The 27,684-nt window shown below is 40.8% G+C and overlaps 1 protein-coding gene across 2 annotated transcripts; it reads left to right on the forward strand.

The window, feature by feature from the left end:
* Positions 1-4,042: 4,042 nt before the first annotated feature.
* Positions 4,043-25,556, forward strand: TP53I13 (tumor protein p53 inducible protein 13). 2 transcript variants are annotated; one of them, XM_075196855.1, is made up of 9 exons: positions 4,043-4,163; positions 5,103-5,177; positions 11,664-11,699; positions 12,969-13,027; positions 13,762-13,840; positions 15,976-16,104; positions 17,764-17,964; positions 19,289-20,192; positions 20,911-25,556. In XM_075196855.1, exons 1-9 carry the CDS (start codon positions 4,086-4,088, stop codon positions 21,018-21,020), a joined length of 1,671 nt encoding a protein of 556 aa, XP_075052956.1. In that variant the 5' UTR covers positions 4,043-4,085; the 3' UTR covers positions 21,021-25,556. The 2 variants fall into 2 exon arrangements, with proteins under 2 accessions (XP_075052956.1, XP_075052957.1); XM_075196856.1 differs by lacking the exons at positions 4,043-4,163; positions 5,103-5,177; positions 11,664-11,699; positions 12,969-13,027; positions 13,762-13,840 and adding an exon at positions 14,877-14,972.
* Positions 25,557-27,684: the final 2,128 nt, after the last annotated feature.

Here is a 27,684-nt window from a genome sequence, read left to right on the forward strand (position 1 = left end):
TTCCTCAGCAGTGTGCCTTTCTTCTACCCCTTTTTCCTCCATACTGTGCCTCTCTTCTCCCCCTTTTTCCTCAGTAGTGTGCCTTTCTTCTACCCCTTTTTCCTCCATACTGTGCCTTTCTGCGTTATTCCCTTTTCTTTTTTTACTTACCTTTCTTTTAGCTTCTTTCTTCTCTTCTGTCTTCTTGGTCCGCTGCGCGCTGCTCCTCACTGAATGACAGGCGTGCCTTGATGACATCACGCCTGTCATTCAGTGTTAACAGCGCAGAGAGGAGGGAGGAGGAGGGACGCCGGCGCAGCGATCAGGTGAGTATATCTTTTTTTTTTTTTTTCTTTTTTTTTGCTTCCCTGCTCCCCCCACCAACGAAGGGGGCCCTGAACCTGGCCGCCCGCAACCCCCCCCCCTTAATCCGGCTATGGGACACCCCCAAGGAGAGGTGCAATGGGACATACAGATCATGACGGCAAAGTCAGAAACATTGCACCACAAAAATATACACTGTAAGAAATAGGAACCTGAGAGAATCATACATTGCAGAAAAGGGAAATAAAGTGGGCATTGTAGCCCAGGGTAAGGAAAAATGTTATTGGAACCGCTTCTAACAATCTAATCTCTAATGTGTCCAACACCCACCCTACACTTGAGAATTGGTACATCAAAGAAAGGAAACATAACACCTTACAAAATGCAGGATAAAACAGGAGACATAGCAAGCAGAGTGTCAAACCATCACGTAATATCCTAACTCGCAAAAATCCCTCTCTCTCTATTCCTAAAGAAAGACATTGGTATACCTAGAACCCTAACAATTCCAACTATAAACTACTAGAGAGCTACCTACCCCTAGATTGTAGCAAGGAACCCTCGAAAAATCTAGCCTCTGCACATAACCCATCACACAAGAAGAAAGCACAATTTCACATTATTTCAGCCGGAGTAATAAAAACAGGTAAATAAACAGTATGTTAGAACCAGAACCAAAAAAATCTTTATCTCTTCTGAGGCCCAGCCCGGGGCCTGTCGCCCAGCCAGTCCACGGCTTCTTTGGGAGTAGAGAAGAAGTGAGAGCGTCCGTCTGCCACCACTTGGAGTTGTGCTGGGGGGCATTGAATAGGAAAGGTCTCGGAGCCACTGTTTAATTTCGGTGAATTGGGCCCTGCTCTTCTGGACCTTAATAGTAAAGTTAGGGAAGACTGACACTACATGATTTTCGTATTTGAGGGGCTCTGGTGTTCTGGCCATATGAAGAACAGTGTCTCTGTTTCTCTAGTGAGGCAGTTTAGCTATAAAAGTACGGGCCGGGGCCTCCAGTTGAGGAGGCTGGGGTGGAAGGCCGTGAGCCCACTTGACCGAAAACTGAGCAGTGAAGGCCTCCCTGCTGAACTTACGCATAAGCCAAAGCTCTAAGAATATTTCAGAAGTAGATCCTTCTGCACATTCAGGGAGACCCACAAAGCGGCTGTTATTCCTCCAGAGCTGGCCCTCCAGGTCTGAGTAGTCTGACATTTTCTGCTTACACATGTTTATTTGAGTGGCAAAGTTTGCAATCTCCCCTCTCATGGGAGCAGTAACATCTTTCATTGAGGATATACAGTGTTCTGCCTCACCGACTTGTCCCCTCATATTTTGTAAATCTTGTCGAATAAGTGATAGATCAGATTGCACCTCACCAGTATGGTCAGTAACCCATTTTTCAGAGGAGCTTATAGCATGGAGAACCTGCTGGAAGGAATTGGAGTCTTCTGTGGATGTAGAGTCAGCTGTAGGTGCAGATGATTTCGTAGAACCAGAAGTGTCTGCTGAGTGAGCCACAGATGAAGCTTGGGCATATTTTTCCAGCTTTGCAGCAGTAGTGGCAGCATTAGTCTTGCCAATGGTCAAAAAAGTCAAAGCAGGTGCAGTGGGGCTGCAGGCACACATGGAGGCAAGACCCAGCCAGGCACCGTAGAGGTCCAAGTAAATACAGTATGGAGCCGCTCACTGTTGCAGAAGCTGGTCTCTCAAGGGCTGGTCTCTCACGGGCTCAGGTAGCAGGAGGGGAGAGGTTGTTAGTGAGACATGGCAGTAATTTCAGAGCACCACCAGATGGCAGCAGTGCTCCCTGACCATGGAGACAGGCAAAGTAGACCACTGTAAATTGTGTATGTATGATAGGATCACAGAAGTTGGTCTCACAAGGACACCGTAAGCAAGAGGGTAGAAGCTGTTAGAGAGACAGAGCAGTAATTTCAAAATGTCACCAGATGGCACCAGTGCTCCCTGGCAATAGAGATAGGCAGAGTAGACCACTGCAGATTGATATCACATCATACACACACAATGTTGACCTTAGGATATTTCCTCTATCTGCAAGCCGATCACAGTATCAAGGGAGAAGGGGGGCAGTGGCACCACTCTGGGTTTTGCGGCTATGGCTGGATCACTTAGAAATAATTTATTGTAGAAATTTATTTCAATTAATGGTGCAAGCACCAATTTAAATAATTGCAAATGTACTGATTTCTGAAGTATTGATTTCTGATGCAATATGCAGAGCTCTTCCACAGTACGGGTTCTGCGAAGCCGAAGAGGCTTCAGCAGAATGCCATAGGAAATGAGATAACGCCATCCTGGGATGGCGTTACCTGTCAGTTCAATGCAAAGCTTATCAAAGCTTCATGCGTTGCAGAACATGGCAATCTTCATAGTAATCTATGGGGACTTCGATGCTGAACGGTATTTGCCTAAACGGAGGAGATTTCTGTCAAATCTCCTCCGTTAAACAGTTAATACATAGCAACTACACTTAAAAGATGCGGAAACTACTGTTTCCGCATCTTTTAAGTGTCAAAAATGCTTGATGCATATACCCCTAGGTGAGTTCATTCTGCTGTGTGGTGTGATTGAAGTAAGACTTCAAACACATAAGGCCAAAGTCTGCTGTTGTGCGTAGTATGTGAAAATTTGTTAAATTTTCATCTCTAGAAAAAAGACACAGAATTACCATGGAACATGGAGAAAATAACATGAACGTATCTGCCCACTGTTCCGATTTTGGCATGTATGACTGCTGAGAAGTGGAGATCTCCCTGATCACCATACCATACTTGCATGCAGGGCTGCCAACTTGCATTTCTTGATCCTGGAGAGGGGGCATGGTGAAAGGGCAGAAGGGGCGAGGCATTGCCAAATGTTGCATTTTGGCCCTGCCCCCTGCAACAGAATCAATATTTTGTCACGGGGCAAATAGACAGATTCACCGTGAATCGTGTCACTGAGGCTCATATCCTGACCACTTCACTAGGAAGTAGGCAGGATGCAGGAGAATTGCCGGCTCTCGCCGGGAGACCAACCCGGAATTCGGGAGTCTCCTGGACATTCCGGGAAAGTGGGCAAGTATGCACTTCCATAGCCAGAGAACGGAGCATGGCCACACCAAGTTGGTGGCTTCTATCACTACACAGGCAGGCCAGAGTCCCCAGGCAGGTCCGGCAAGCCCACTCCCCCCATTGGTGAAGTTCGGTTCATTGTGCAATAAAAGCGTATTCTCAAGGAAAAGTAGAGGAAACTGTAGGTGGGCAACCACATACCCCCAGGGGAAGTAGTACCCTACTTTGGCTTGACCACTACAGCATTGTCCACTACATCATTGTACACAGCTTGCCCTGATTTGTGGCAGGCTAATGTTGGGAGGTATGCCAGAATTTCTATGGCAATTTGATCATGTACCATGGTATTCCTGGTCCATTTTTTTATACATATTATATTCTATAGGTACAACATGATATCACATTGTGTGTTTAACTCTGAGAGGGAGGGAGGGAGGCAGTAAACTGATCTTCAGCTTTGCCTGGCATACTGAGACTGGGACATACTGGGACCTAGAGACACCAGTGTCCTAAACATATATATGGATATAGATCTATATACATATAGAGAGAGAGAAACGTATCTCGGGAACAGTGTAAACACAACTGGCCGTGACGCCTCTAACTTGTGGGCGGGGCTGAGAATGTCTGACAGGATCTGATTGGCGGAGGGACGTGACGTGCGGTGACAGGGGCAGCAGGCCGAGTCTCCAGGATGTGCTGCTGCTCTCAGCAGGGATGTGGCGGCTGTGCGCGGTCTCCGCTGTGCTCCTGATCCCCAGTCATGTCCAGAGCGCGGTCTGCGATGATGGGCAGGTGAGTCTCCATGTACCATATTTACACACAATGCATCTGCAGTTCTTTTTATATCTACTCTCGGACTTTAGTACAGCCTGGGGTTACTGGTGTTGGGCTGCATCCAAGTGGATGCTAATATACCTACTTCTCTCCATTCTCACATATTCATCATTAAATGTATTTTTTTCCCATATATATTCTCATGATGCCAAGTATAATAATACATCACAAGAGCTGTGGAAAGTTTTAACGGTTTAATGTACTTTGGCAAAGTTTCCTTTAGTAGTTGAGTCTGATTTTGTGACCTGTGTGCTGGTTGTGGGGTTCTCTTCATGTACCTGGGTATGTCAAAGTTTCTTGCACAAGGTCTAGTTTACTATTTCAGTATGAAAACTGGTTTAAGAACCGCTGTTGTCCGCATAGTAGTCTTTTGTTAAGGTAAAGTCGCATGTATCACTGTGCTTAGGATAAACTCATTTACTAAATGTTTCTAAACATTGGACCTATTTTGCACTGTGTAAACACCAAAACAACATTTTGCACAGGTGTTCCACCCAGCCTAACACATGGTACACAGAGACTGCTCAGGAAAATGCAAAATTGGTTAGAAAAGAAACACAGTAAGACGCACCCATAAATACGCATCTTCTCCACCCCTTTATCTCCTATAAATAATCTTGTTCCACAACACTGAACCATACTAACTTCTATATATATAACGGCAGCAAATTATGTAGCGCTTTACAATTGGGGACATTACACACAACCTCTCCTATCGGCCAGTTCAGACTTCTGTTCCTTCACGGCCTCCATCTTTCTCTGCAAACATGCGCTTTGGCAGAAATCTGGGCACACCTGTGCAAGTGAAGGCACGTCAGGTCACCTAAGAGGTTTTTTCTCTTCATTAACCATTTTGCCCATCATAATAAGCCCTACTAACTTATCTCTTTCTTTTAGTTCAATATTCAGTTCGACCTGCCAGATGAAAATGTCTATTTGTGCACCGGGGACTATATTCCTGTTCCGAAGCAGGTAAGAAACTGGACGGTAATTATTAGAGATGGGCGGGTCCGGTTCTCCGAGAACCGAACCCACCCGAACTTTGGGTATCCGAGTACCGAGCTGAGCAGCTCGGTACTCTCCCGCCAATTCCGAATCCAAATCGAGGCCGAACGTCATTGTGACGTCGTCGGATCTCGGGACTCGGTTCTCGCGATACTTGAACTTTATAAATACACGCCTCCACAGCAATCCATCGCCATTTGACAGAGGGAGAGAGCAGGGTGTAGTCATAGGCTAATTAGAGCAGGGACAGAGAAAGAATACAATATTGTTCTTGCAATTGCTCTAACCAAAATCGCTAGTGCAGAGAGGAGGATAGAGGTTTATTATTTTTTCTTCATATTTGGCACTCCCCAGCGCTTTTGGGTTGTCCCCCATAATTGTGCATTAATATTTCTGGCTGTCAAAAGTCATATCTGTCAGCAGTATCTACTCAATAAATGTTAGCACTCCTCAGTGTTTTTGGGGTGTCCTCTCTAATTGTGCATTAATATTTCTGGCTGTCAAAAGTCATATCTGTCAGCAGTATCTACTCAATAATTTTAAGCACTCCTCAGTGTTTTTGGGGTGTCCTCTCTAATTGTGCATTAATATTTCTGGCTGTCAAAAGTCATATCTGTCAGCAGTATCTACTCAATAATTTTAAGCACTCCTCAGTGTTTTTGGGGTGTCCTCTCTAATTGTGCATTAATATTTCTGGCTGTCAAAAGTCATATCTGTCAGCAGTATCTACTCAATAAATGTTAGCACTCCTCAGTGTTTTTGGGGTGTCCTCTCTAATTGTGCATTAATATTTCTGGCTGTCAAAAGTCATATCTGTCAGCAGTATCTACGCAATGGATTCAAAGCAGTCCACATATGATCTAAATGAGCAACCAGGTTCTGTCACCAGTCCTGATGTTAGTGTTCCCAGTACGTCATCTGGCCAAGGCGATGTCAAACAACAGAGTGTTTTCAAATTAGTGCAAAAAACAAAAACCAAAAAAAAATTTACTGTATTGAAGCGAAAAAGAAGTGTAACTGAGCAAAAGTTAAGTGACGATAAAAAAAAAATTGCAAGCATGCCATTCTACACACGCAGTGGCAAAGAGAGAATGAGGCCTTCACCTTTGGCTATTAGTGGCAGATCCCAAAAAGTTACCCAGCCTACAATTGGTGCACAACTACTGTTACGCGTCAAAGCTGAGCTGCAAGATACCAGTGAGGCATTACAGGAGAATATTTGCTCTGATTCACAAATGACAACAATCCCTGTGGAGAGTCCATCCAACAGTGGGATGTCTAATCGTGAGCATTCTGCTGATGTGTGCCTTAATAGCCCGAGTGTAGCCGGTGATACCCAAATTGAGGATGCCACTTTGGAATTAGAAGAGGATGAGGGGGAGATTTGTGTAGGCGACGAGGGCGCTAATGATGATGTTGATGATTATGATGCAGACAGATACCAAATTGCCTTTCTCAATTTCTATTTATATTCTAGATTATATAACGGCTGAATAGTTTTCTATTTTACTCCTAGTGGAGAGAGGATCTGATGCAGACAGATACCAAACTGCCTTTGTCCATTTCAATTTATATTGTACAGTCTATAATGGCTGAATTTTTTAGTATTTTATACAAGTGGAGGGGGGGCTAGAGAGACAGAAACCAAACTGGCTTTCTCCATGTCAATTAATATTGTACAGTCTATAATGGCTGAATTTTTTGGTATTTTATACAAGTGGAGGGGGGCCTAGAGAGACAGAGTGACCCCAAACTGTCTTTCTCCATGTCAATTAATATTGTACAGTCTATAATGGCTGAATTTTTTAGTATTTTATACAAGTGGAGGGGGGACTAGAGAGACAGAAACCAAACTGGCTTTCTCCATGTCAATTAATATTGTACAGTCTATAATGGCTGAATTTTTTGGTATTTTATACAAGTGGAGGGGGGCCTTGAGAGACAGAAAGCAAACTGGCTTTTTCCATTTCTTTACATATTTAACTATAAGTGTAGGGTGTAATATACATTCAAAGACGATGGCTGCATTGCCAATATGCATAGATGGAGAGGAAGACAATCTGTTTTGTGTGTAGAATAGGCCTACCAACGAAGAATTAAACTGTTTTTTTGGATGATTTATTACCTCAACAATTAGATTACTTGTCTCTAAAACAGTTGGAGCACTAAATTGGGTTAATTTAGGCCCAAAAACATGGATTTTCCCAAAAAATAGCAAAACAAAACCAAACAAAACCAAAACCAAAACCAAAACACGCAATGGCGGTTTTGCAAAACCAAAACCAAAACCAAAACACGACGGTAATCCAGATCCAAAACCGAATCCAAAACCAAAACACGGGGGTCAGTGACCATCTCTAGTAATTATCGATTCAGGGAAATACATATATTTTAGGCAATTTGCTTATCCTGGCTTTACATGGAAATTCTTGCAGAAATTAATGACCTTTTATGAATTAGAAAACAGTTGTTATTAATTAGGTTATAAAAGTATTAATGAAAAAGCAATTCTGTTTCCAGGTATCCAGGTTCTTGCCCTCTACACTGTAGTAGTAGTACGACATTTATAGTCCATCCATTATTGGTCACATACATCATTGCAGAGTATATACTAGGCTAGGTACACACTGGATCGTTTTCGTCCAATAATCGGGCAAATCAGCCGACATACGACTGTTCGGAAATCGGGTTAGTTTGTTTAGTGATATGATGGTCAAAAGTCGTTCCATAGTGTCAATTGTCGGCTCATTTGCTTGATCATACGGTTTAATATTTTCAGACCAAACTCCTAATGATCACGTAGTATTTATAAGTTTCCGATTGATCCACAAGCATTTGCCGATAGTTCTTCAAGCTGTGACTCTTTTGGGGGCGTGTGTATGTTTATTTCTGATGCCTGTACCGGTCCCACGTGGTGTCCGCACGTCACTGATTTGGTAATTAGGTGCTTCTAGTGGTAAAGCAACAGCAGGTGTCTATTGTATTTATGCGTACGGCATATGTCTGCTTGTCTAATTATAAGCCTTTGTCAGTGTAGTCTTATTAAAAAAAAAATTATGTGTATTGCTTACGCCTGCCATAATTATATAACTTTTTTTTTTATATATAACATGTTTTTGTGTTTCCTATAGATGTGTATTCTATATGACTGGTTGCATATTATGTGTTACCTTTGCTTTTTTATGATGTTTGGGGTGGTTACCCCTTATGTAAATTTCTTGGGGATATCATTAGGTGGACCTCGTATGTCTTTTCAGTGTGTAAAAAAAAAAGTCTAATGTGTACGCATTAGACAATGTGACTAATGTGTACGCATTAATCGTTGAAGCGATCGGACATTTGATCGACGGTAATGTCGTTGTAGATAACACGTGGGTCGGAAAATTCTGCAGTGTGTACCTAGCCTTACTGATAACTGTGTACACAAGACTTCAGTTAGTATGGTTCAGGGAAGGAGGGTGGGAGGACTTGCCAGATAGCTGATAGTGTGTGTGTGTGTGTGTTTCTTTTATTGTGGATTTTATTTTCCGTAAAAGAATTCCATCCCTGAGCATGTACCGTACTCACAGCCCTATTTCTGGAAAGCATTGGGAATCTATTTCAATAATTTGCATTAAACATATTGTATAGTTCTGTAAGTATTTAGCCATTGTTCTTTACCATTTTTATTAGTTTTTGCAACACACAACAAACCAGTCTGTATTGTCCTTCAACAGTAAATGTAATAACATATTGGAGCTGATTCATGTTTGTAGTTGCGTTCATTTGTGTAGCATATGTTGAAATAGCTCTGCTCTAAAAAAACGTTACCTGGCGCTTATGATTTAAACTGCACCCTATGGAACTTCCGAACGCAGCTGTGTTGGGGATAGTGTCACTCTCCCCTATTTAGATAAACCACAAGAAAATATACACAGCGCAGAGGGAAAGATACTTGTGGAATAGCTCTGCTCATGCCCAGAAACGGACCTTACGCCAATAAACTAAATTGCATGCGACTCATGTCTGAGCGCAAATCACACTTACGGCAGCCTACAGCTTGAGAGGCAGAAAGGGGAGGATTAACGTAGCTATGTACAATAAGGGTGTGCAGAGGGTGTTCAAACACAGATGTGGTTGATTCAACCCCTGGGTATATCGTAAGTACACTTGGTTTCAGCTGTGTCATTTGCACTAGCTATAGGGCAGGTATAAGTGCTATAACTGATAGTGATGATGTTTGCATGCCACTATATATCACAGAACATGTATATGCACGTAAGACAGACTTAAAATGCATTGCTTGTACAGTATCGGTAAAAGCATCTTTATGTATTCAATATTAAAAAATATTTTTTCCCCCAAAATATATATTTTTATTACTGATTATACTGTTAAAAGTTGTTTTATTTTATTATATATATATATTTTTTTTATATTGGTTATGATGTGATCTTCTATTGCACATACGCTTGTGCGTATACTGCAGTCTGTTCTGTCTGTCTGCATAAAGCAAGTACCATTTAGGCAAGTTGTGTCCGAACATGAATGCCCGTTATGTATATATTTACAGCAGTGACAGATCTGGGCAATTGTCCCCTCCCCCCCCTAGCAGCATACAGCATATATCTGCCTGGGGGTCGTGAGGCAGTTAGAGGATCCTGCCCGGCCCCTCCGATTATGTTTTAATCACAGTTGGAGTATCCGGGTAACGTCCTCTGCCTGTTTTTTCAGCTGCCAGGTCCAATCAAAGTGTAGAAGGGGGCGGACCCACTAATTGAGGAGTGGGGCTATGCTAAATCTCCCTTAGGTCTGTCCCTAACTTGCAGGTTGAACAATGTTATTAATAGCATATAGTTTTTCAAACACATTAAACAGCTTGGAATATCAAACAAATGGGGGCGCTTCCCAAGATTTTTATTAAAAACAGAATGTACACGTACTAGATATACACGTACTAGATATACAGTATAATCAAGCATTGAACCAGCAATCAATTGACTCCTGTAATAACGGACATCATCAATAAGACCCTGGATCCACAGCCACCCAGAGTCTTATTGATGATGTCTGCTATTACAGGAGTCAATTGATTGCTGGTTCAATGCTTGATTATACTGTATATCTAGTACGTGTATATCTAGTACGTGTACATTCTGTTTTTAATAGAAATCTTTGGAAGCTCCCCCATTTGTTTGATATTCCAGGAATTGACTGACCCGTGGAGATCGGGTTAGAGAAGGGGAAGACGCGCAGACCAGTGACTGCTAGTGCTGATATCGTCCGTGGGAATATTGCTTATGAAGGACTATTTAACTCGGACATTTTTAAAGATATCTATACAATTTATACCTTGTTCAAGGTGGTCTAACAGAATTGTGTTTGAGCGCACTGTATTTGCTGTGTTGTGACATTAAACAGCTTGTTCTCCATTATTTAATTATACATTATAAAATAAGTTGTCTGTTTTTAATAGAGATGAGCGGGCTCGGATTCTGCTAATCCGGGCCCACCCGAACAGTGCGGATCCGAACGGGATCCGAGCACTGTTCGGATATTTCAGGCGGGCAAAAAAATTAAAAAGAGGCTCTGTCGTCCAAGTCTCGCGTCGAATCTCGCGAGGGGTGGGAGGGAGGGCCCAGAACAATTCCATCTTGTACCTCTTTTTTTGGCATTATGTGCTCAAGCTACCTCGGTGCAACCTTTTGGCCTAAAAACAATATTGTGAGGTGTTCAGAATAGACTGGAAATTAGTGGAAATGATTGTTATTGAATGTTATTGAGGTTAATAATAGCGTAGGAGTGAAAAAAAAACCACAAAACTGTTTTTTAGCACTTTTTTTTATGTTTTTTTTCAAAATAAATCCGAATCCAAAACCTTAAATCCGAACCAAAACCTTTCGTCAGGTGTTTTGCGAAACAAATCCGAACTCAAAACCTCAAGCAAATCCGAATCCAAAACACGAGACACCAAAAGTGGCCGGTGCACATCCCTAGTTTTTAAATATTTCTGTCCTTAATCATATTTATATCTTTTAATTGTTTAACATAGATTTAACTAGAATCCAGCCCAGAAACATGTATGTTATATATGCAAATGACCTCAATATATGTAAAACTTAGTAAATGATAGTCTGTGATTAGTGATGGCACTCCTGTAAAATCTATATTTATATAGGGTGAGCAGTAACCTCTTACAAACAACTTGTTTTGTTTTATATTAAAATCAACGTGTTAGAAGTAATCTCTGAAGCACATTTATTATTAACTGGTCCATGTTTTTGTAGAACAGCTTACTTGTGGAATGTGTGCTGTTAGGTATTTCACTTACTGATTGACCTTGTGTTTAATGTAATTGTGTGTTCTGCTCATTTGCAAAGAGATTGCAGGTTCGCTCCACATCATTGTGACGGACATTACAGTATGATACACTTTTATGTCACTGTTTCTAACGTCTGCTTTTGTTTACAACAGGTGTTTCCCAGTATCGCCACCAGGTATAAGCCGGAGGTAAGAGACTCGCCGCACTCTATACCGGACCTTATGTCACATTGGTTCATCACAGACATCATCTCATGGTGCTTAAATACCATATTTTGTCCTGAGACATACTTATGGGCGTACCCGTGAATTCCTTGAATAGGGGTTGGCAATCTTTGAAAATATTCTTCACTGATCATTTCATAAGAAATGACTGGCCGCTATTATTTCGTACAAGCTCGTTATTATCCTGTTTCAAATTTGTCCAGAAAGGAGAACAGAAGCAGCCTCTACAAGACAATGGATCTTGGTGATTGTAAATAGTATTTGCACCCTTTCACAAGGTTCCAATCATTGTTACACTTTTATATTTGTTACTGTAGTGGATAAGAAGCAGTCTGATTTTTACAGCTAATTTTAAATAACAAATGACAACATAAATGTTCTGCAGTTTGTGACGTAGTCATCCCGGACTTCTTCTGTAGCAGCCCCTCCAGTCAGCGTTATGAATACTCTGTATTCATTCATTGTTCTTCATGGTGCCGAGTCCTATGTAACTATGGATGATAGTAGTGTGTGCACAACACTGACTGTGGGGGCTGCAGGACATGGGACGAATACAGAATTTTTTTTCTAGTAAAACTGCTCTTCCTTAATGGCTATACCTACCGAACTTTAACATAAAAGATTGTAGCCTAAAATATAGCACTTGGAAAATTATTGGGAGAATAAGGGGTAAAATATAATCGCCATGTGATGGTTCTTTACTTATATAGGGCAAAACTCATTACCTATAGCGGTGATGGCTAACCTGTGAAACTACAAGTCCCAGCATGCTCTGCCAGCTATCAGCTAGTTATCTACTGGCAAAGCATGCTGGGGATTGCAGTTTCACAACACCTGGAGTGTCACAGGTTAGCCAGCACTGATATAGCAACCAAATAGCAATACACTTTGGGCAATTATTGCAAATTATATAATGAAAGCAAATTTGTTTTGATTTTTTGGTTTGTTTTTTTGTTGCATCTTGTTAGTAAATTATGCTGGTTGCTTTTTTTTCCTGCCGTTTCATTAGGCTGAGACATTTTACGGTTTGTTTTTAAACATATTAAATATTACTCAAGTATTGCCTCTATGTTTTGTATATCGGTTCTTGCTGGATAAAATTAATATACAGTGTTATCATGTCTTACGTTTTTTTTGGTTTTTTTTTGATTGCCTGTAATTCCATCCAATTGTATTAATATTATTGTTATTATATTGAATTACAAAGTCCTGAAAGTACATGTTCTCTTGCAGTATTCCTATCACGCTTGCATGGATACCAATATAGACTATACAGTTCCAATACCAAACAGGTAAGCAACGCAGTAGTTACTTGTATTATAATGTACTTATTGCTTTCACATAGCGCTGACAAACATTCTGTGGGCTGTACCAGTGTAAGAATGCATCCGATCACTGCACTAGGAATACACATTGTTTCTTGTGCCTTAAAGTAGTTGCACAAGCAATAATTCTATTCATTGTAATGAAAAGGCCTTTTCACAAACTGAATGGTTTATACACCTGATTACTTATCTTCATATAGTGAGCTTACACAGAATATAGGTTGAATGAATGTAATTAGTTTCAGGTTTTTGTGTTTTTTTTTCTTAAATTCTGTGTATATTATTCCTTGTTTTCGTTTTTCACTTGCAAAGTAATCAGTGGTTTTCAGTGTTAATGAATAAATATACCATGAATTAAAACACTCCATATAAGTTAGGTATTTATCTTGTTTTCATTTTAAATAGAGGGGAGGGTGTCAGATGAGTTTCAGTGGAGAAGACAGGGTGTCCGGAGATGCTCTGGGCAGATTAGAGTTCTCACATAAACATTGCTTTTTTTAATGTCGGCATTGTGAATGTCAATGTTTTGAAGCGGTCACCAAAGTGGAAGTGTCTGCATTTAGCCTGGCGATACTTCCATTGTCTACATTTCAAGCCCAAGCCATATGAGACATCCCCCTCCCTCCTCTCCAATTGAGAGCTGTACTGTGCCAAAGGTTTATTGTGGGTGATACAAATAAGGGCTTTGTCTTCTCTTGTAGTGGAGCACATCGGCCTATATGGGCCAAGTATGGAGAATATATCTACTGCCCACCGCAGCGATGGGTTCACAACCTCCAGGTGGGTGATACTGAGAGGATGTGTGGCTGAAAACGAATGCGCTCAGGGATGCAGTGACCTTATGTTTAGTTTAACATGAAGTTTATGTATAGCTTACAATAGACATTGGGGTCCTTCCGTTAGAAAACATCTATTTTGGAACTGATAACTTTTTCAAGGAGAATCTGGCAACTATTTAATCATTTTGCAGATTTTGGGGTTGTAAACATTTAATTTGCATATATGTCTGTCATCTTCAGTCAGTGGCGGATCCGGGGGGGGGGGGGGGGGGGCGATCAGGGCAATCTTCCCCCCCCCCCTAGCAGGGACTTGTTGCCGACGGCTGCACAGTATGTGCAGGTCCGTTCGGCAGTGACAGGGTGCTACCAGGCTGCTCTGATTGTGTTTTAAACACAATCAGAGCAGCCGGGCAGCACATTGTCACTGCCGAGCGGACCTGCACATAGTGTGCAGCCGCCAGCAGCTTTAGATGGCAGAAAGAGGGCGGGGCCTAAATCGCGCCCCCTAAATCGCCCCGGGTATAGCAATTTTCTAGATCCGCCCCTGTCTTCAGTGGTGTATCATGCCTTCCTAATGTTGGATCTTTGCAGTTCGTCGCTTTTCAGCTCTACATAGTATAATTAACTTTACTATGTTCTGAAAATGGGTATAGCGTCTGTGTGTTGTTCAGCTTTTTATTCTAATAGAATATTATTATTTATATTTTACTCTCTTGATTTGCAGAAACGTCCATGTAAATGTATAACATCACTTAACTAGACTGACACGAGCTTGAAAGCCAAGGTTTATATTGGCTTACACACACAGTTCTCCCCCACCAAAAGCTCCAATTCTTAGGCTGGGTACACACTACAGGTTTTTCACCTGATTATCGGACCATTCGTACAATAAACGACCATTCGGCTGATATCGCATTAGTGTGTATACTTAAATGATTATCATTCCAAAGCACATCGTATCTGTTTATTTTATAAACAGACTAAAAATCTCTGTAAACGATGGAGCGATGTCCTTCCAATTCCGCAGTGTTCATGCACTCAGGGCCAGCAGCGTCCATAGATCTCTGTGGAGTGTGCAGAGTCATGATCTTTTCAGCCGATGGTTATGACAGATGAAGAGCACAAATCTGACGGTAAATCATGTAAAACGTGTATAGTGTGTACACATGGATCGTGCTGATCGGGACTTTCAGTCGTTGGTAAAATTGTTAACAAAATATTGCATTGGGAGAAATTTTTCTGTAGTGTGTACCCAGCCTTGCTCCATTACTTTATCTATTTTTCCCACAGGTAGACTGTTAGCTCATTTGGTCAGGCCCATCTTAACTTTCATTTCATGTTATTTATTTGTATCATGATCCTCTCTGTGAACAGTGATACATTGGCACTTTATAAGTAAAAGATGATGATAATTAAGGTATTAGGAAGTAAATCGTGGCATACCTCTCGGCATTAGTTATTGTGACAGGCCACGCACACAAAGGGGAGTGGTCACACACCATATGGGGGCGGTGCCTAGAACAGGTTTCCCTCATATCCCTTCCACTAAAAGCACCCACCAGTGGTGTCATGGTGAGGGAGGGCAGAGCTCTCAACTTCCTGACAGTTGGTACAAACATGCCACGTGTGGTAGTCGTCTTAAATTGGGACACGTGGGGGTTACGCCGTGGATCTGTACTATATGGTGATCTCGGCAAGCAGACTTAATAGCAGCGTTCTAGGAACGTTCTATACTTCAACATTCATCCCGTAATATGTACATTAGACAAAAAAAACATACAGGGTTAGTGTCCCTTCTTGAAGAGACTATTTTTTTAATTCTGGAAATGAACTGCGAACACATTATTATTATTTATTTATTTTTTATCAAATTAGTCTTATGGATTCTTTGTGAGGTACAACAAATTGTGCTGTTTTTGTGTTTTGTTTTGTTTTTGGTTGGTGTCTGGTTAGTTAATGAGACTCCATGATAATCAGAGTATGACTAAACAAGAATTTTGGTGGTTTAGAAAGTTCTTCAGTGTAAACTATCTTTCTCTCACCAGCTCTAGAGTAACTGTTATCATGTGTTAATAATCTGTGGTAAAGGATAATAATAGCAATGGTGCTCTGTATCATATGACGTGTGTATTCCAGCATGCAGGCGTGGCCTTCCTGTACCATCCCTGCGTACACCCGCATCTGAAGGAAGCATTATCCTCCGTGGCCCTAAGCTGCATGCCTGAACACATAATGACACCGCTCCAGACCCTCTCCAGAGAACGGGTAAGGTACATGCATTCATACACTGTCTGAAGAGTGTGACTGTTGTGTGGTTAGAAAGCCCCTCCTCCTTTAGTTCAGACTCCGCCCCAAATACCCACTTTGGTGTTACGAGGAGCTACACCTGTGTAATCTCTTACCCCGTTTGCAGTTTACACTCATGCAACAATCCCCCACTTCACACTAGATAAGAATGGGGCCTTTATATGTCTGCATTAAGCGGCAGTGTATTCTGTGGTGTTTTACAGGAAGGGAATAGACAGGTGTAAGAGTGTATATGTCATCACCAGTAATATATCTGGTCACTACGTCAGGTATACAGAGTGATTACAAACACAGCCAAGTTATGTAACGAATGTGCTGCTCTCCCTAGCACCGCATGCACGGTGTCAATGGAAGAAACACATATTCTATCTAGAGGCAGGTGCTGTATATTATCACACATCGGGAATGGATGACATCCGCATGGCTACGGTCGTTAGAAGAGTTTTATAGTGGCATGTTACATCCACATATAAATTGTATGGTTGCTTTTTGCCTGTTTAAAACAATATATCGGGCTGACACTTTGTTACTCACAGTGTCCATCTGTTGTACTTCCCATGATAACATCTCACTAGCTTTGTTCTTTTACAATCTGTTGTAGATATTTAATTTTATTTTGGCAGAACAAATGATATGGAAGTTCCAACTTTTTTAATATATGGAAATAAGCAGGGTGTTACTGTGTGCAGTATATCTTATGTTAATTTTCTTTTATTGAACCTCCTAATGATTAATAGGACAGAATAAACTTTTGTACAAACCCTAGTCCTACACACAGACCAGTAATAGTGTGTAATGTTTTATACAGGGTTGACTGTATCTTGCCTACATTGTCACTCTTGAAGTACTGCTGACCCTATACAGCTAGTCTTACAATAGAATGTAATAGTACTATTTTAAAAAAATGTTTAATTTTTTTAATAACTTTGTTGCTGCAAAACCGGTACTCTAAGGATAAAGTGAGAAAAACGGATACGCTAAAATGATGTTTCTTAACTAGAAGTCGGCAGAAAAATATATAACAATATTGGCAATTTATTATTGTCAAATAAGGAATGTATTTAAATGTAAGTGGATCTCTTTTAACCTCTAAATCTTGCTGTCCTTGTCACACAAGAGGAGTGTATTATCTCCAGTCATGTCTGACTGCCTGGTGTGTTTACCACTAGGAGATGAGATCAGACACGTTGTACTCTCACAGACATCTATATTGCATCTAATTCCATTGCAGTGTTCTGATTGGATTTGATACAGGTCAAGAATCTGAGACGACGTTGCTCTCCTGTAACTGTGTATGAATCGGCCAATCCACACTGCTATATTTTGCATATCAAGTCTGCCTAGCTGTCAGTCACTCTCTGCTTGTTTAGCTACACATGCTCCTCCGCTAACATGGCAACTTGCCACAGGAGCCAGAGAGAGTAAGATAGACATATTTAGTTATGGATAAAGACTCCAGTTTTATTTATCACAGCAATACCTTTTATATGTCTTAATGTCAATTAGTGGCTCTAACTGTATCTTGTTTTAAAATGTTTCCTTGTTCTCAGTCTATAAAAGAATCCTCTTGTACTGAATTGTGGACATTTGTCACTTTTGTATGTCTTCTCCTTTCAGCCTATTGCTCTGGCTGCGTGGTGCTCGACCCTTGAGATGTCGCACATCAATGTGACTGAAATCAGGGACTGGCTGAGGGAAAACGTGCACCATGAGCGTCCGTCAGAAACAGGAGGAGATGGCTCCTACCAGCATCTACTCATCCGACCGTCCTTTAAGGCGTCTGATGACACCGATATCTGCTCAGAGAGGAAACTACGGGTAAAGAACAGATGCTTTTACTCATGTTGTGAGATTTTAATGGCCGTCTTCACATTGTCATGCTGTAAGGTCTTAATATTTACATTAGAATTCCTGCACTGAGAATATGTCAGTAAAGTGATAGTTGAAAAATACTATTTGCTATAGAATGATATGCTACACAAAAATTGGGTTACGTGCCAGTATGTTTTTAAAGAGCTTCTAAAAGTGAATTACAACTCGATCCGATATGAAAAATGATATCTTACGGACTGGAAGTCTGACATGCATAGGAATAGGAAAATATATTTTCTTCATTTCTTTATTGAACTATTATCTTTAACTTCTCCAGTTTTGTTAAGGTTGACACCAGCACAGCTTTTTTTTTTTTTTTTTTTATGCTCATCAAGATGAACCATCGTAGCTATCGTGTTTCCCAGATAAGACCTACCCTTACTTTCCCTGAACGGTCCAAAATAAGCCCTACCCCGAAAATAAACCCCGAGCTAAATCCCCATTTTGCCTGGTCCCTGCGATACAATACAATGCCCCCAGCTCCCCCCCCCCCCCCCCTGCATGAAATGGATGCCGCTGTTAAAGATTTAACAGTGGCATCCAATCACAGCTGCAGTGTCTCACAGTGAGCGCGCACGCTTCCCTCGTTTTCTGTGAATGACGCTGGTGTGTGTGTCCGCGTCATTTACAGCAGCGCTGCGGAGGAGAGTACAGAAAAAGAGGAAAGTGAAGAAAAAAGAAGACCGGTAAGTAGGGTAAAGTATGTGCTAATTAAAATAAGCCCTACCCCGAAAATAAGCCCTAGGCAGTTTTTTGGGCTCCCCCAAAAAATAAGACAGTGTCTTATTATCGGGGGAAATACGGTATCACTATAAGATTAAAACTGCGTGTGATTAAGCTTATTAAATGTCATTGCACTTTTTTGTGTTAACTTTTAGCTTGTAATCATTTTTTGTGCTTATTTATGGCTTTGGGGAATATCTGATCAAGGACAAACAATAAAAACCTAAGCATGTTTATGTCATTTTTTTTTATAGTAGTGATGTTGTATACATTGCAATACTAATTTATATCACTAGGTGGCTATGGACATTCTTCTACAAACATTTTATATTTATTATGCAGTACAGTTTAGATTTGGGAAGGATTCATATATGGTGCTGTATATGTAGTAGTTATGCTATATATTTTATAAAAATGTGATATTGCATTTAGGATGAAGGGTGGCACCAAGGATAATCTAGGCTGAAGTCAGTGAGTGATTATTTCCATTCTACTATGTGCCTTCTACAAAATCCTGAACGTGAAATTTTGTTTGGAATATTTTCAGGTTCTAAATCCTTTTCCAAACAAAGGAGCCAGGCTAAAGAGACATCTTTTTAAAAAAAGAAGAGCAATTTTACCAGTCACCCCAGTTTCCCACAATGCAGTGCTTTCTGGTGTATATACAAGCACTTTCTCTGCTACACCCTCTGGCCCGCCCACAGAGCCAGTCTTCAGCAAACAAACTATCGTTTCACATGTCGCAGTGACCGGGGAGAGTTCTCCTCCAAATCCTCTAACACCAACACCTCCTGTGAATTTATCTGAAGACACTGACTTTGGAGGGTCAAAATTTGGCATCCATAGCAGAGAGTTAGAAGGAAATGGCAAGACCAAAGTGACAGAGCTGCCAATACAATCACACATGCCCACATCAGGTGATATCGCACAAGGCTTAACTGGTACTAATTTGACGCACTCCATTGGAAAGAATACATCAGAGGTGATGGATCATGACAAGGAGAAGTCATTAAAGTCTGCTGTCGCCCAACAACTAGCGTCTCCGGAATCCCAACAGAATAAGGAGTCTCTGAGCCTTGTCACTAATATTGCCGCTACTCAGAAAACTGCAGATAAACTAACTGACAAGAATCGTTTGTCCAGCGTTACTGAGAAGCCCCCAGCACACAGCAGTGTGCAGAAACCAGAGTGCAGTTGTCGGCAAGATTCCACACCAGAATCGCCAGCCAACGTCATGAGAAGATTGGGCGCTGGTCAGCAGAAGAACGCTGATATTTATGTTTCCACTCCACGGACAGAAGAGGCAACCTGGGCAGCGGCATCGCTCATCTTCCTCTTGGTATTGCTCACCTTTTCAGTCTTGTACACACAAATCTATAAGAAGTTCCGCAAGAGCCAGAGCCTGTACTGGGCGTCAGGAAGTACCTCTGAAGAGACTGAGACGGTGGCATGTAAGTTTTATTTCCTAAACTTAATATTAAGTGCATATTATCTAGAAAAGGTATTGTTTTCACAATTATGTTTTGGCTATGTTTTATTTGCTGAGTAAAATACATGGAGTCTGGTGTCTGAGGAATGCTCATTCACAGATGTCTGTTAATACTTTGTTCCACCATCTGTCCAGTAGCCGGATGATGATGGTGCTGTTGCTGCCTGTGCAGCATTGCACAGTAATGCAGGTAAGGTGTGTCCTCTTCAATTATTAAAGCTAACCATTTAAAGGATCTGTAATTACAAACTTTTTATACTGCACAATCCACAGCTATGACGGTTTTGTTTTTTAAAAGCACAGCAGGCAAAAATTATTATTTTTTTATTTTTTTTAAAGGGCTGCTATCTACTGATTGAGTATCGTTGTTAACTCTGAAACCTTTTGATAGAGCATACATTATAGTGTACACACACAGGAGGCAGCCATTTTGTGTGTTGGAACAAAATACTGGACAATGCAGTCTATAAACTTTCTAGTGATATCTCGGACGCATGAATATTGGCTCAGCTTACAGTCTGGCTGCCTATACTGTGTGCAGGCAATAATCCACTTTAATATTGTGTCTGCAATTTGTATATATTTAGTAAAGAGTTGTTATTGTTGCCGTCTATTATTATGAAATTAAAATGTTCCTCCATGTAATATTATTAAGATGCCAATCTGTTTCTTTCCCATAGCGATTATCAAGAGGAGGTTGGTTCAAGGTCACAGCAAGCGCAAGAAATGGATTGGACGCAAGAAAAGCCCAGTGAGACTGTATGAAAGTCTAAGTGAGAGTTCTGACTAGCACAATCCACACCATCCAGTTTGGACACAACATGAGTGATCTGACCACGGACACGCCTGCTATGTACAGACAAGGCAGCTCTATTGTGGCTGTATCCAATATTCATCAGAGTCCATAATGGCTGCTCTGTGCTTCATGCCGTAGTGACGTTCCCAGCAAATTGAATATTGGTTCATCCCACAATCCCAGCATTAAAGTGGGTTCTGTCACCTTCACACAGTGGAGACAGAGTTCAATCACTCTGTCAAGCTGTCCGTTATGAACACGGCCTGTGTGATGCTTCCATCAGTCCCGTGTTGGGGAGTTTTTCCCGGCTCTAGACCATGGCTGGATATTTCATAAAGTGGACGTGTGTCTGTTTGACATGCACATGTGTTCCGGACACATTGGAAAAGCATAAGATGTTATGTATTAGACATTATTACTTCATCTGCCTATGCGTCCCATCATTAAATATTGTTATGGTGTAGCTGCCCATTCACAGGTCATTCAGCTCAGTCACTGAATGGGTCTGTAAGCAAATTGGACCACACTTAAAGGTCAAAAAGTGCCTAAAGTTTCTGCCTCCTGGTTATCCAGTGACATCACTCATAGTGTTGGGGAAGGGGTATAAATGAATGACACTGCAGGAACCTTTAAGTGTAGTCAGGTTGTGGGCTGTGTGCTTCAGATCTTGTATTCCTGGCTCTAGATTTAAAGGATCATCAGCACCAACCTGACTCTGCACTTCTCTAACGGCACTGGACCTTGCAGCTGGGTATTTCTTTATTTCCCTCATTTTCTTCCCCTTTATTCTTAAATCCCAATGTTTAACAACTTGCTTTTCTTACTCTCCTTTCATGACATTATCTTTAGGACTATATCATCCTTCACCCTTCCTGTAACACACATCTCTGTCCACATATCCCCTTCATTACTCCACTCGCCTCTATTTAACACTCGGGAAAATATCCATGTTTATATTCACTAACTACACTGCTAAACAAACATACTAACAATATTCTCACCCTTTCAGCAGAAAATAAAAGGTATCACATCTTACAATCATCTTTCCTATCTTTCTCTGCTTCTATTAGCTGGTGATATATCACCTAATCCAGGTCCTCACCACATCCCCCATACACGTATACCAGAACACTACTGAAATTCAGCAAACCTCAAACACATCCCCTGTATCCCCTGTCTCCCCTCTCTTTCAAAGACCTTTAAATGGAATATGGAATACACGCTCTGTTTGTAACAAAATTACCTCCATACACGATCTCTTTCTCTCAAACAACCTCAACCTTCTGGCAATAACTGAAACCTGGCTCACACAATCCGACACTACCTCACCTGCAGCCCTTTCATATAGTGGCCTCCATTTTACCCACACCTCCAGACCTGGAGGCAGACAAGGAGGTGGGGTTGGACTACATCACTCCCCACAGTGCACATTCACAGCCCTAACAATTGTCTCATCCCTTACGTTAACATCTTTTGAAGTACATGCTTTTCGGATTTGGAATCCATTCTCTATTCTTGGACCACAGCAACAATTTCTTTCATACTTCTCTGCATGGCTCCTTTACTTCGTATCTTCTGACATCCCCACCATCATCATGGGTGATTTCAATATCCCTATTGCTAATCCACGTTCCATTGCTGCTTCCAAACTACTCTAACTTCCTCTCTTGACCTCTCCCAGTGGATTGAATCCTCTACTCATCGGGATGGCCACTATCTTGATCTTGTTTTTTCTAGACATTGCTCAGTTCCTGATTTCCTTAACACGCCTTTTTCCCTCTTGGATCATCACCTTTATCGGCTACAAGCTCTCTCCTAGTATTTTAACCTCCCTGCTGTCTCTCTACCAAGTCTCCTCATACCCACAGAAATCTTATCTCTATTAATGTTCCACAGTTTTCCACCTGTCTGCAACACATTCTTTTCCTAATTTCTACATTCTCCTCCCCTGAAACTGCAGTTCCTCATTTTCGCTAAAACCCTAGCAACAGCCCTTGATCAAGTGGCTCGGACGACACTTCATACTCTGTCGGCTTTGTTGTCAAACGTGGAAAACTAAAGTAACACAAAATCTACAAAAACTTTCTTTCAAGATGGTCTGGACACTGCTAAACAAACATACTAACAATATCTCATCTGTGCTCAAGCTTCTAACCCCAAAAGCCTTTTTAACAACTTTCAATCTCTTCTTAGCCCTCCCAACCCAAACCCTCCGACTACTATCAGTGCCTAAGATCTTGCTTCTTACTTCAAGTACAAGATTGATAAAGTCTAACTTGAAATGGAATCATCTCCCTCGACAAACCATCAGGTCAATTCCTTCCCAGCATCCTCCGATACCTTATCTTCATTTGATCCCACAAATGAAGAGGAAGTATCTACTTTTTGTATTCCTATTCTATCTCCTGTTCTCTTGATCCCATACCCTCTCAAATTGGTAGGTCCCTGTGCCTACCTCTAACTAAAATCTGTAATCTATCTCTCTCTCCTGGTATCTTTCGATCACTATTCAAGCACACAGAGATTACTTATATTCTGTAAAAACAAAATTCTGACTCAAACACTCTCTCAATCTCAGCTCCCATACCCCTCAAAGCTTTCAGAGAATTGCCTATACTCACATAACCTATTGGATCGTTTTCATTGTCAACACTACAGAAACTGCAACAACTAAGGTTGTCAGTGATCTGATCACTGCTAAACCTAAAAGTCATTACTCTCTTCTAATTCTACTGGAGCTCCCTATATGAAAAGAGTGGTCAACTGTCAAACACAATCCCTAGGACTTAGACACTGTCCTATCCTGGTTCTCATCCTACCTATCTAATCGCTATTTCAGTGTTCGTTTCTCTGGATCCAGCTCTGTTCCGCTTCCTTTATCAGTTGGGAGTACCACAAGGCTCAGTCCTAGGTCCTCTGCTTTTCTGTATCTACACCACTTTTCTTGGAAAACTAATAAGCTCATTTAGATTTCAGTATCGTCTCTCTACAGATGATACCCAAATCTATCTATCCTCTCCTGATGTCTCGACATCTGTGTTGTCTCACGTTACTCACTGTTTTTCTGCCATTTCATCTCTGATGTCCTATCGCCAGCTTAATCTTTCAAAAACAGAATAATATTCCCACTGAACGATAGAAGCTTCCTGCCTGACATTTCTATTTCTGTTGACATGACCATTAATCCCACCCCGCAAGCTCAATGCCTAGGTGTAATCCTTGACTCATAACTATCCTTTGTTCCCCATATCGACACATAAATATCTAAATCATGTTACATACATCTAAAAAAAACCATTTCCAGAATATGCACATCTCATATAAGGCACTGCAAAAACCTTAATTCATGCACTCATCTCCCGCATTGCAATCCCTCAGTACTAGTCTACCCCTACAATCTAATATTTTGCATGTAACAGCTAGATTGATTCTCCTTGCAAATCGTTCTTACTCTGCTGAGCCACTTTGAGTCTCTACATTAGTTGCCTGTTTTTCACTGAATCCAATATAAAATACTCCTAATAACACACAAGGCCATCAACATAACTACACCAACACACATCCTCCTTCCTTGTCTTAAAATATCTTCCAACTCAACAGCTCTGTTCTGTGGTCCTTTTATACAGTACATTACAACCTCCCAATCCTGGTTACATGACTTTTTACGGGCTGCACCCACTTGGTGGAATTCCCTCCCTCGCACAGTAAGACTTTTCTCTAGTCTTCAAGCATTCTCTGAAAATCTGAAAACCCCCCCCCCCTCCCCCCCCCCCCCAGGTTGCCCTATTACCACCCTTTACACAAGACAACAACCCTGTGACCAACACTGCTGTGTGACTGGATCATACAGCCCAACAAGCACTTTTTACCTTTGCAATCTGGCTGGACCAATATGCAAATATGTAGCACTTAACCTCATGTGTCAAACTCATGGTCTCATAGATTGTAGGCTTGTGAGCAGGGTCTTCTGGTGCTATATAAATAAATGTTGCTGATAAACTTTCACTTGGATGAACTACAAAGGTGGTTGAAAGTCACTAGTTACAGGCGCTTCTATTTTATATGTACAATTTAATATGTAATTTTGCTAAATTGAAAATACAAGAAAATAGATTTCAACTTTCTTTAAAATCATTCGTTTCTGCAAGTTCCTGAAAATGTTACATATATATAATTATATAGGTATTTTATATATCTTATATTTTTAGGCATAGTGGTCCTTTTTATACAGTACAGTTCTCTCTCTGTAACAGAGGATTATCTACTCTAGGCAATAGAGGCTTTCTGAATGACTATCAGTTACAATATATCTATTTTTGTATTGTTGATGTGAACAAAATGTATACTGTATTATTGTTGTATGTTTATATAAATACATTTTTTAAACATTGGGTTTAAAAAAAATAATTTAAATCTATTTTTGTTTTGGTTTTTTGTTTTTTTTTTCCAAACGTGAAAAAAACAAAAGCATAAACATTAACTTGCTGGAAATGCTTATACACAATAAAAGTCACATTTAATGAACTGTAATCCTTATATTAGTGTACTTTACATGCAGGAGGAGGGTGTTCTCTCAGCCAGACCCTTAGGCTGGTGTCATACAGGTGCTTTGAATGCTAGTACTTCTTCAGCTAGCATTCATAGCGCTCCATCATTCCTGTGCTAACAGAAGTCACATGGGAGCATTAAAGCGCAGATTTCACTTTATGTTCATGTTTTGTTTTGTTTTGTTTTTAAGTGTAATATAACCTATATAACTGGGGAGGAGTATTCCCATTCAGTTTTTCAGCATGGGAGTGTTTATTCTAGCTGTAAAATCACTAGCCCTATAGATTGTAAGCTTTCGAGCAGGGTTCTCTTACCTCTCTGTCTGTATGTATTAAGACAATACTGGGTATCAGTGTTTGTTCCCAATTGTAAAGCGCTACAGGATTTGCTGGCGCTATATAAATAAATGATGATGATAGCAGTCAAAGCAATCTACGCATCCTATAAGATGGATCTTGCTGTGTTCAGCACTGGACAGTACATTGACAGTATTTGAGAATTGCTTTTGGGATGGCTCATGTCTAGAGGCTGCAAGTCCATATTGAGACATCCAGTTTTTGTGTTAGGACCACTTAGAGACTCTAACCTTATATTTGTTTGCCTTTTGTCTAATGTAAATATTAAGAGATGAGTGTGGGCATGCCCCAACCACAACATTAAAACCACTGACAAGTGAAGTGAATAACAGATTATCTCATTACAATGGCACCTTTAAATATTAGGCAGCAAGTGGACAGTCCGTTCTTGAAGTTGATGTGTTTAGAAGCAGGAAAGATAGGTAAGCGTAAGGATCTCAGCGACTTTGACAAGGGCTAAATTGTGAAGGTGTTGACTTGGCCTCCACATTCCCCAGATCTCAATCTGATCCAGCATCTGTGGGATGTGCTGGAAAAACAAGTCCAAGCCATGGAGGCCCCACCTCAGGACTTAACGGATCTGCTGCTAACTTCTTGGTGCCAAATGAAACAGGACACCTTCAGAGGCCTTGTAGAGCCCATGCCTTGACGAGTCAGAACTGTTTTGGTGGCAAGAGAGGGACCTACACAACATTAGGCAGGTGGTTTTAATGTGGCTGATCAGAGTATAAGAAATAAACAGTTTACAGCCCACTGATTGTAGCGCTTCGATGAGGTGCTCAGCAAAGTCCTCCGTTGATAAAAAAAAAAATAATCCAATTTACAAATGCAGCACTTTATATTTGAAAGCTAAAAAGTATAGTTTCCTTTAGTACATAACGCTTTGAACAGGACCCTTTTTCAAGGACATAAAATAAAAAAAAAAAAAGCAATGGCCTCAGTTTTGTTCCTTTATCCAGTCTGATTTGTCTACTGAAATTGATGTTTATAAAATGCAAAGAAGTCTTAAACTAAAAGATCACTATAAGAATACAGTAACTATTAAGGAATCAACGTTCTCTACACCTTGTATATTTGACATGATAAATGGCAACCCTCTTTGGCGCTAGCCATCATTTCTTCAAAAACATGATCATCCCCTCCATCCTGGTGTATGTGCACTTCTTTGACTAGGGTAATAAATTCTGTAGAGAAAGATTTTGCATTCCCAGGGGACAACTGTTTGCTGGTCATCAAAGGACATTAAGAATCTACTTGCATTCCACACTGTGAAGGCATTGATGCTATAAGACAATCTCTTAATACATTATGTACTGGACCTCCCTTTGAATATTTAACGTCTGTGATTGAACTTATATTGACATTAAATTACTTCAAGTGCTGGAGATAGGATGCTGTTTCGAATTTGGGTACAGTGATGAGATCGAACATGTCACCGGCCTTCGCAAATATTTTTATGTATCAGTTTGAAGAATGCTAATATATTCCAATCTGTCTTTACTACAAAAATGATCTTTTTATGATCTAGACAGGTGATGAATATGCGCTAAACCATTTCTGTAAGTTTTTGAATGACCAGAATATAAGTAGATTATATGCTAAGTCCAGTAATGTACTCATATTTGTTTTCCCTACTCCAAGGCAGCCATTACAATAGGTTAATACCCTGATCAGCTTAGCGTAGACAGGAAAAATTCACCCCACCTGAACCGTATATAAGGCAGCTCCTCCTCCATGTCTTTCTTTCCTGTCTC

The sequence above is a fragment of the Mixophyes fleayi genome, chromosome 2 (genome assembly GCF_038048845.1).
Source record: "Mixophyes fleayi isolate aMixFle1 chromosome 2, aMixFle1.hap1, whole genome shotgun sequence".
NCBI classification, from domain to species: Eukaryota; Metazoa; Chordata; class Amphibia; order Anura; family Limnodynastidae; genus Mixophyes; species Mixophyes fleayi.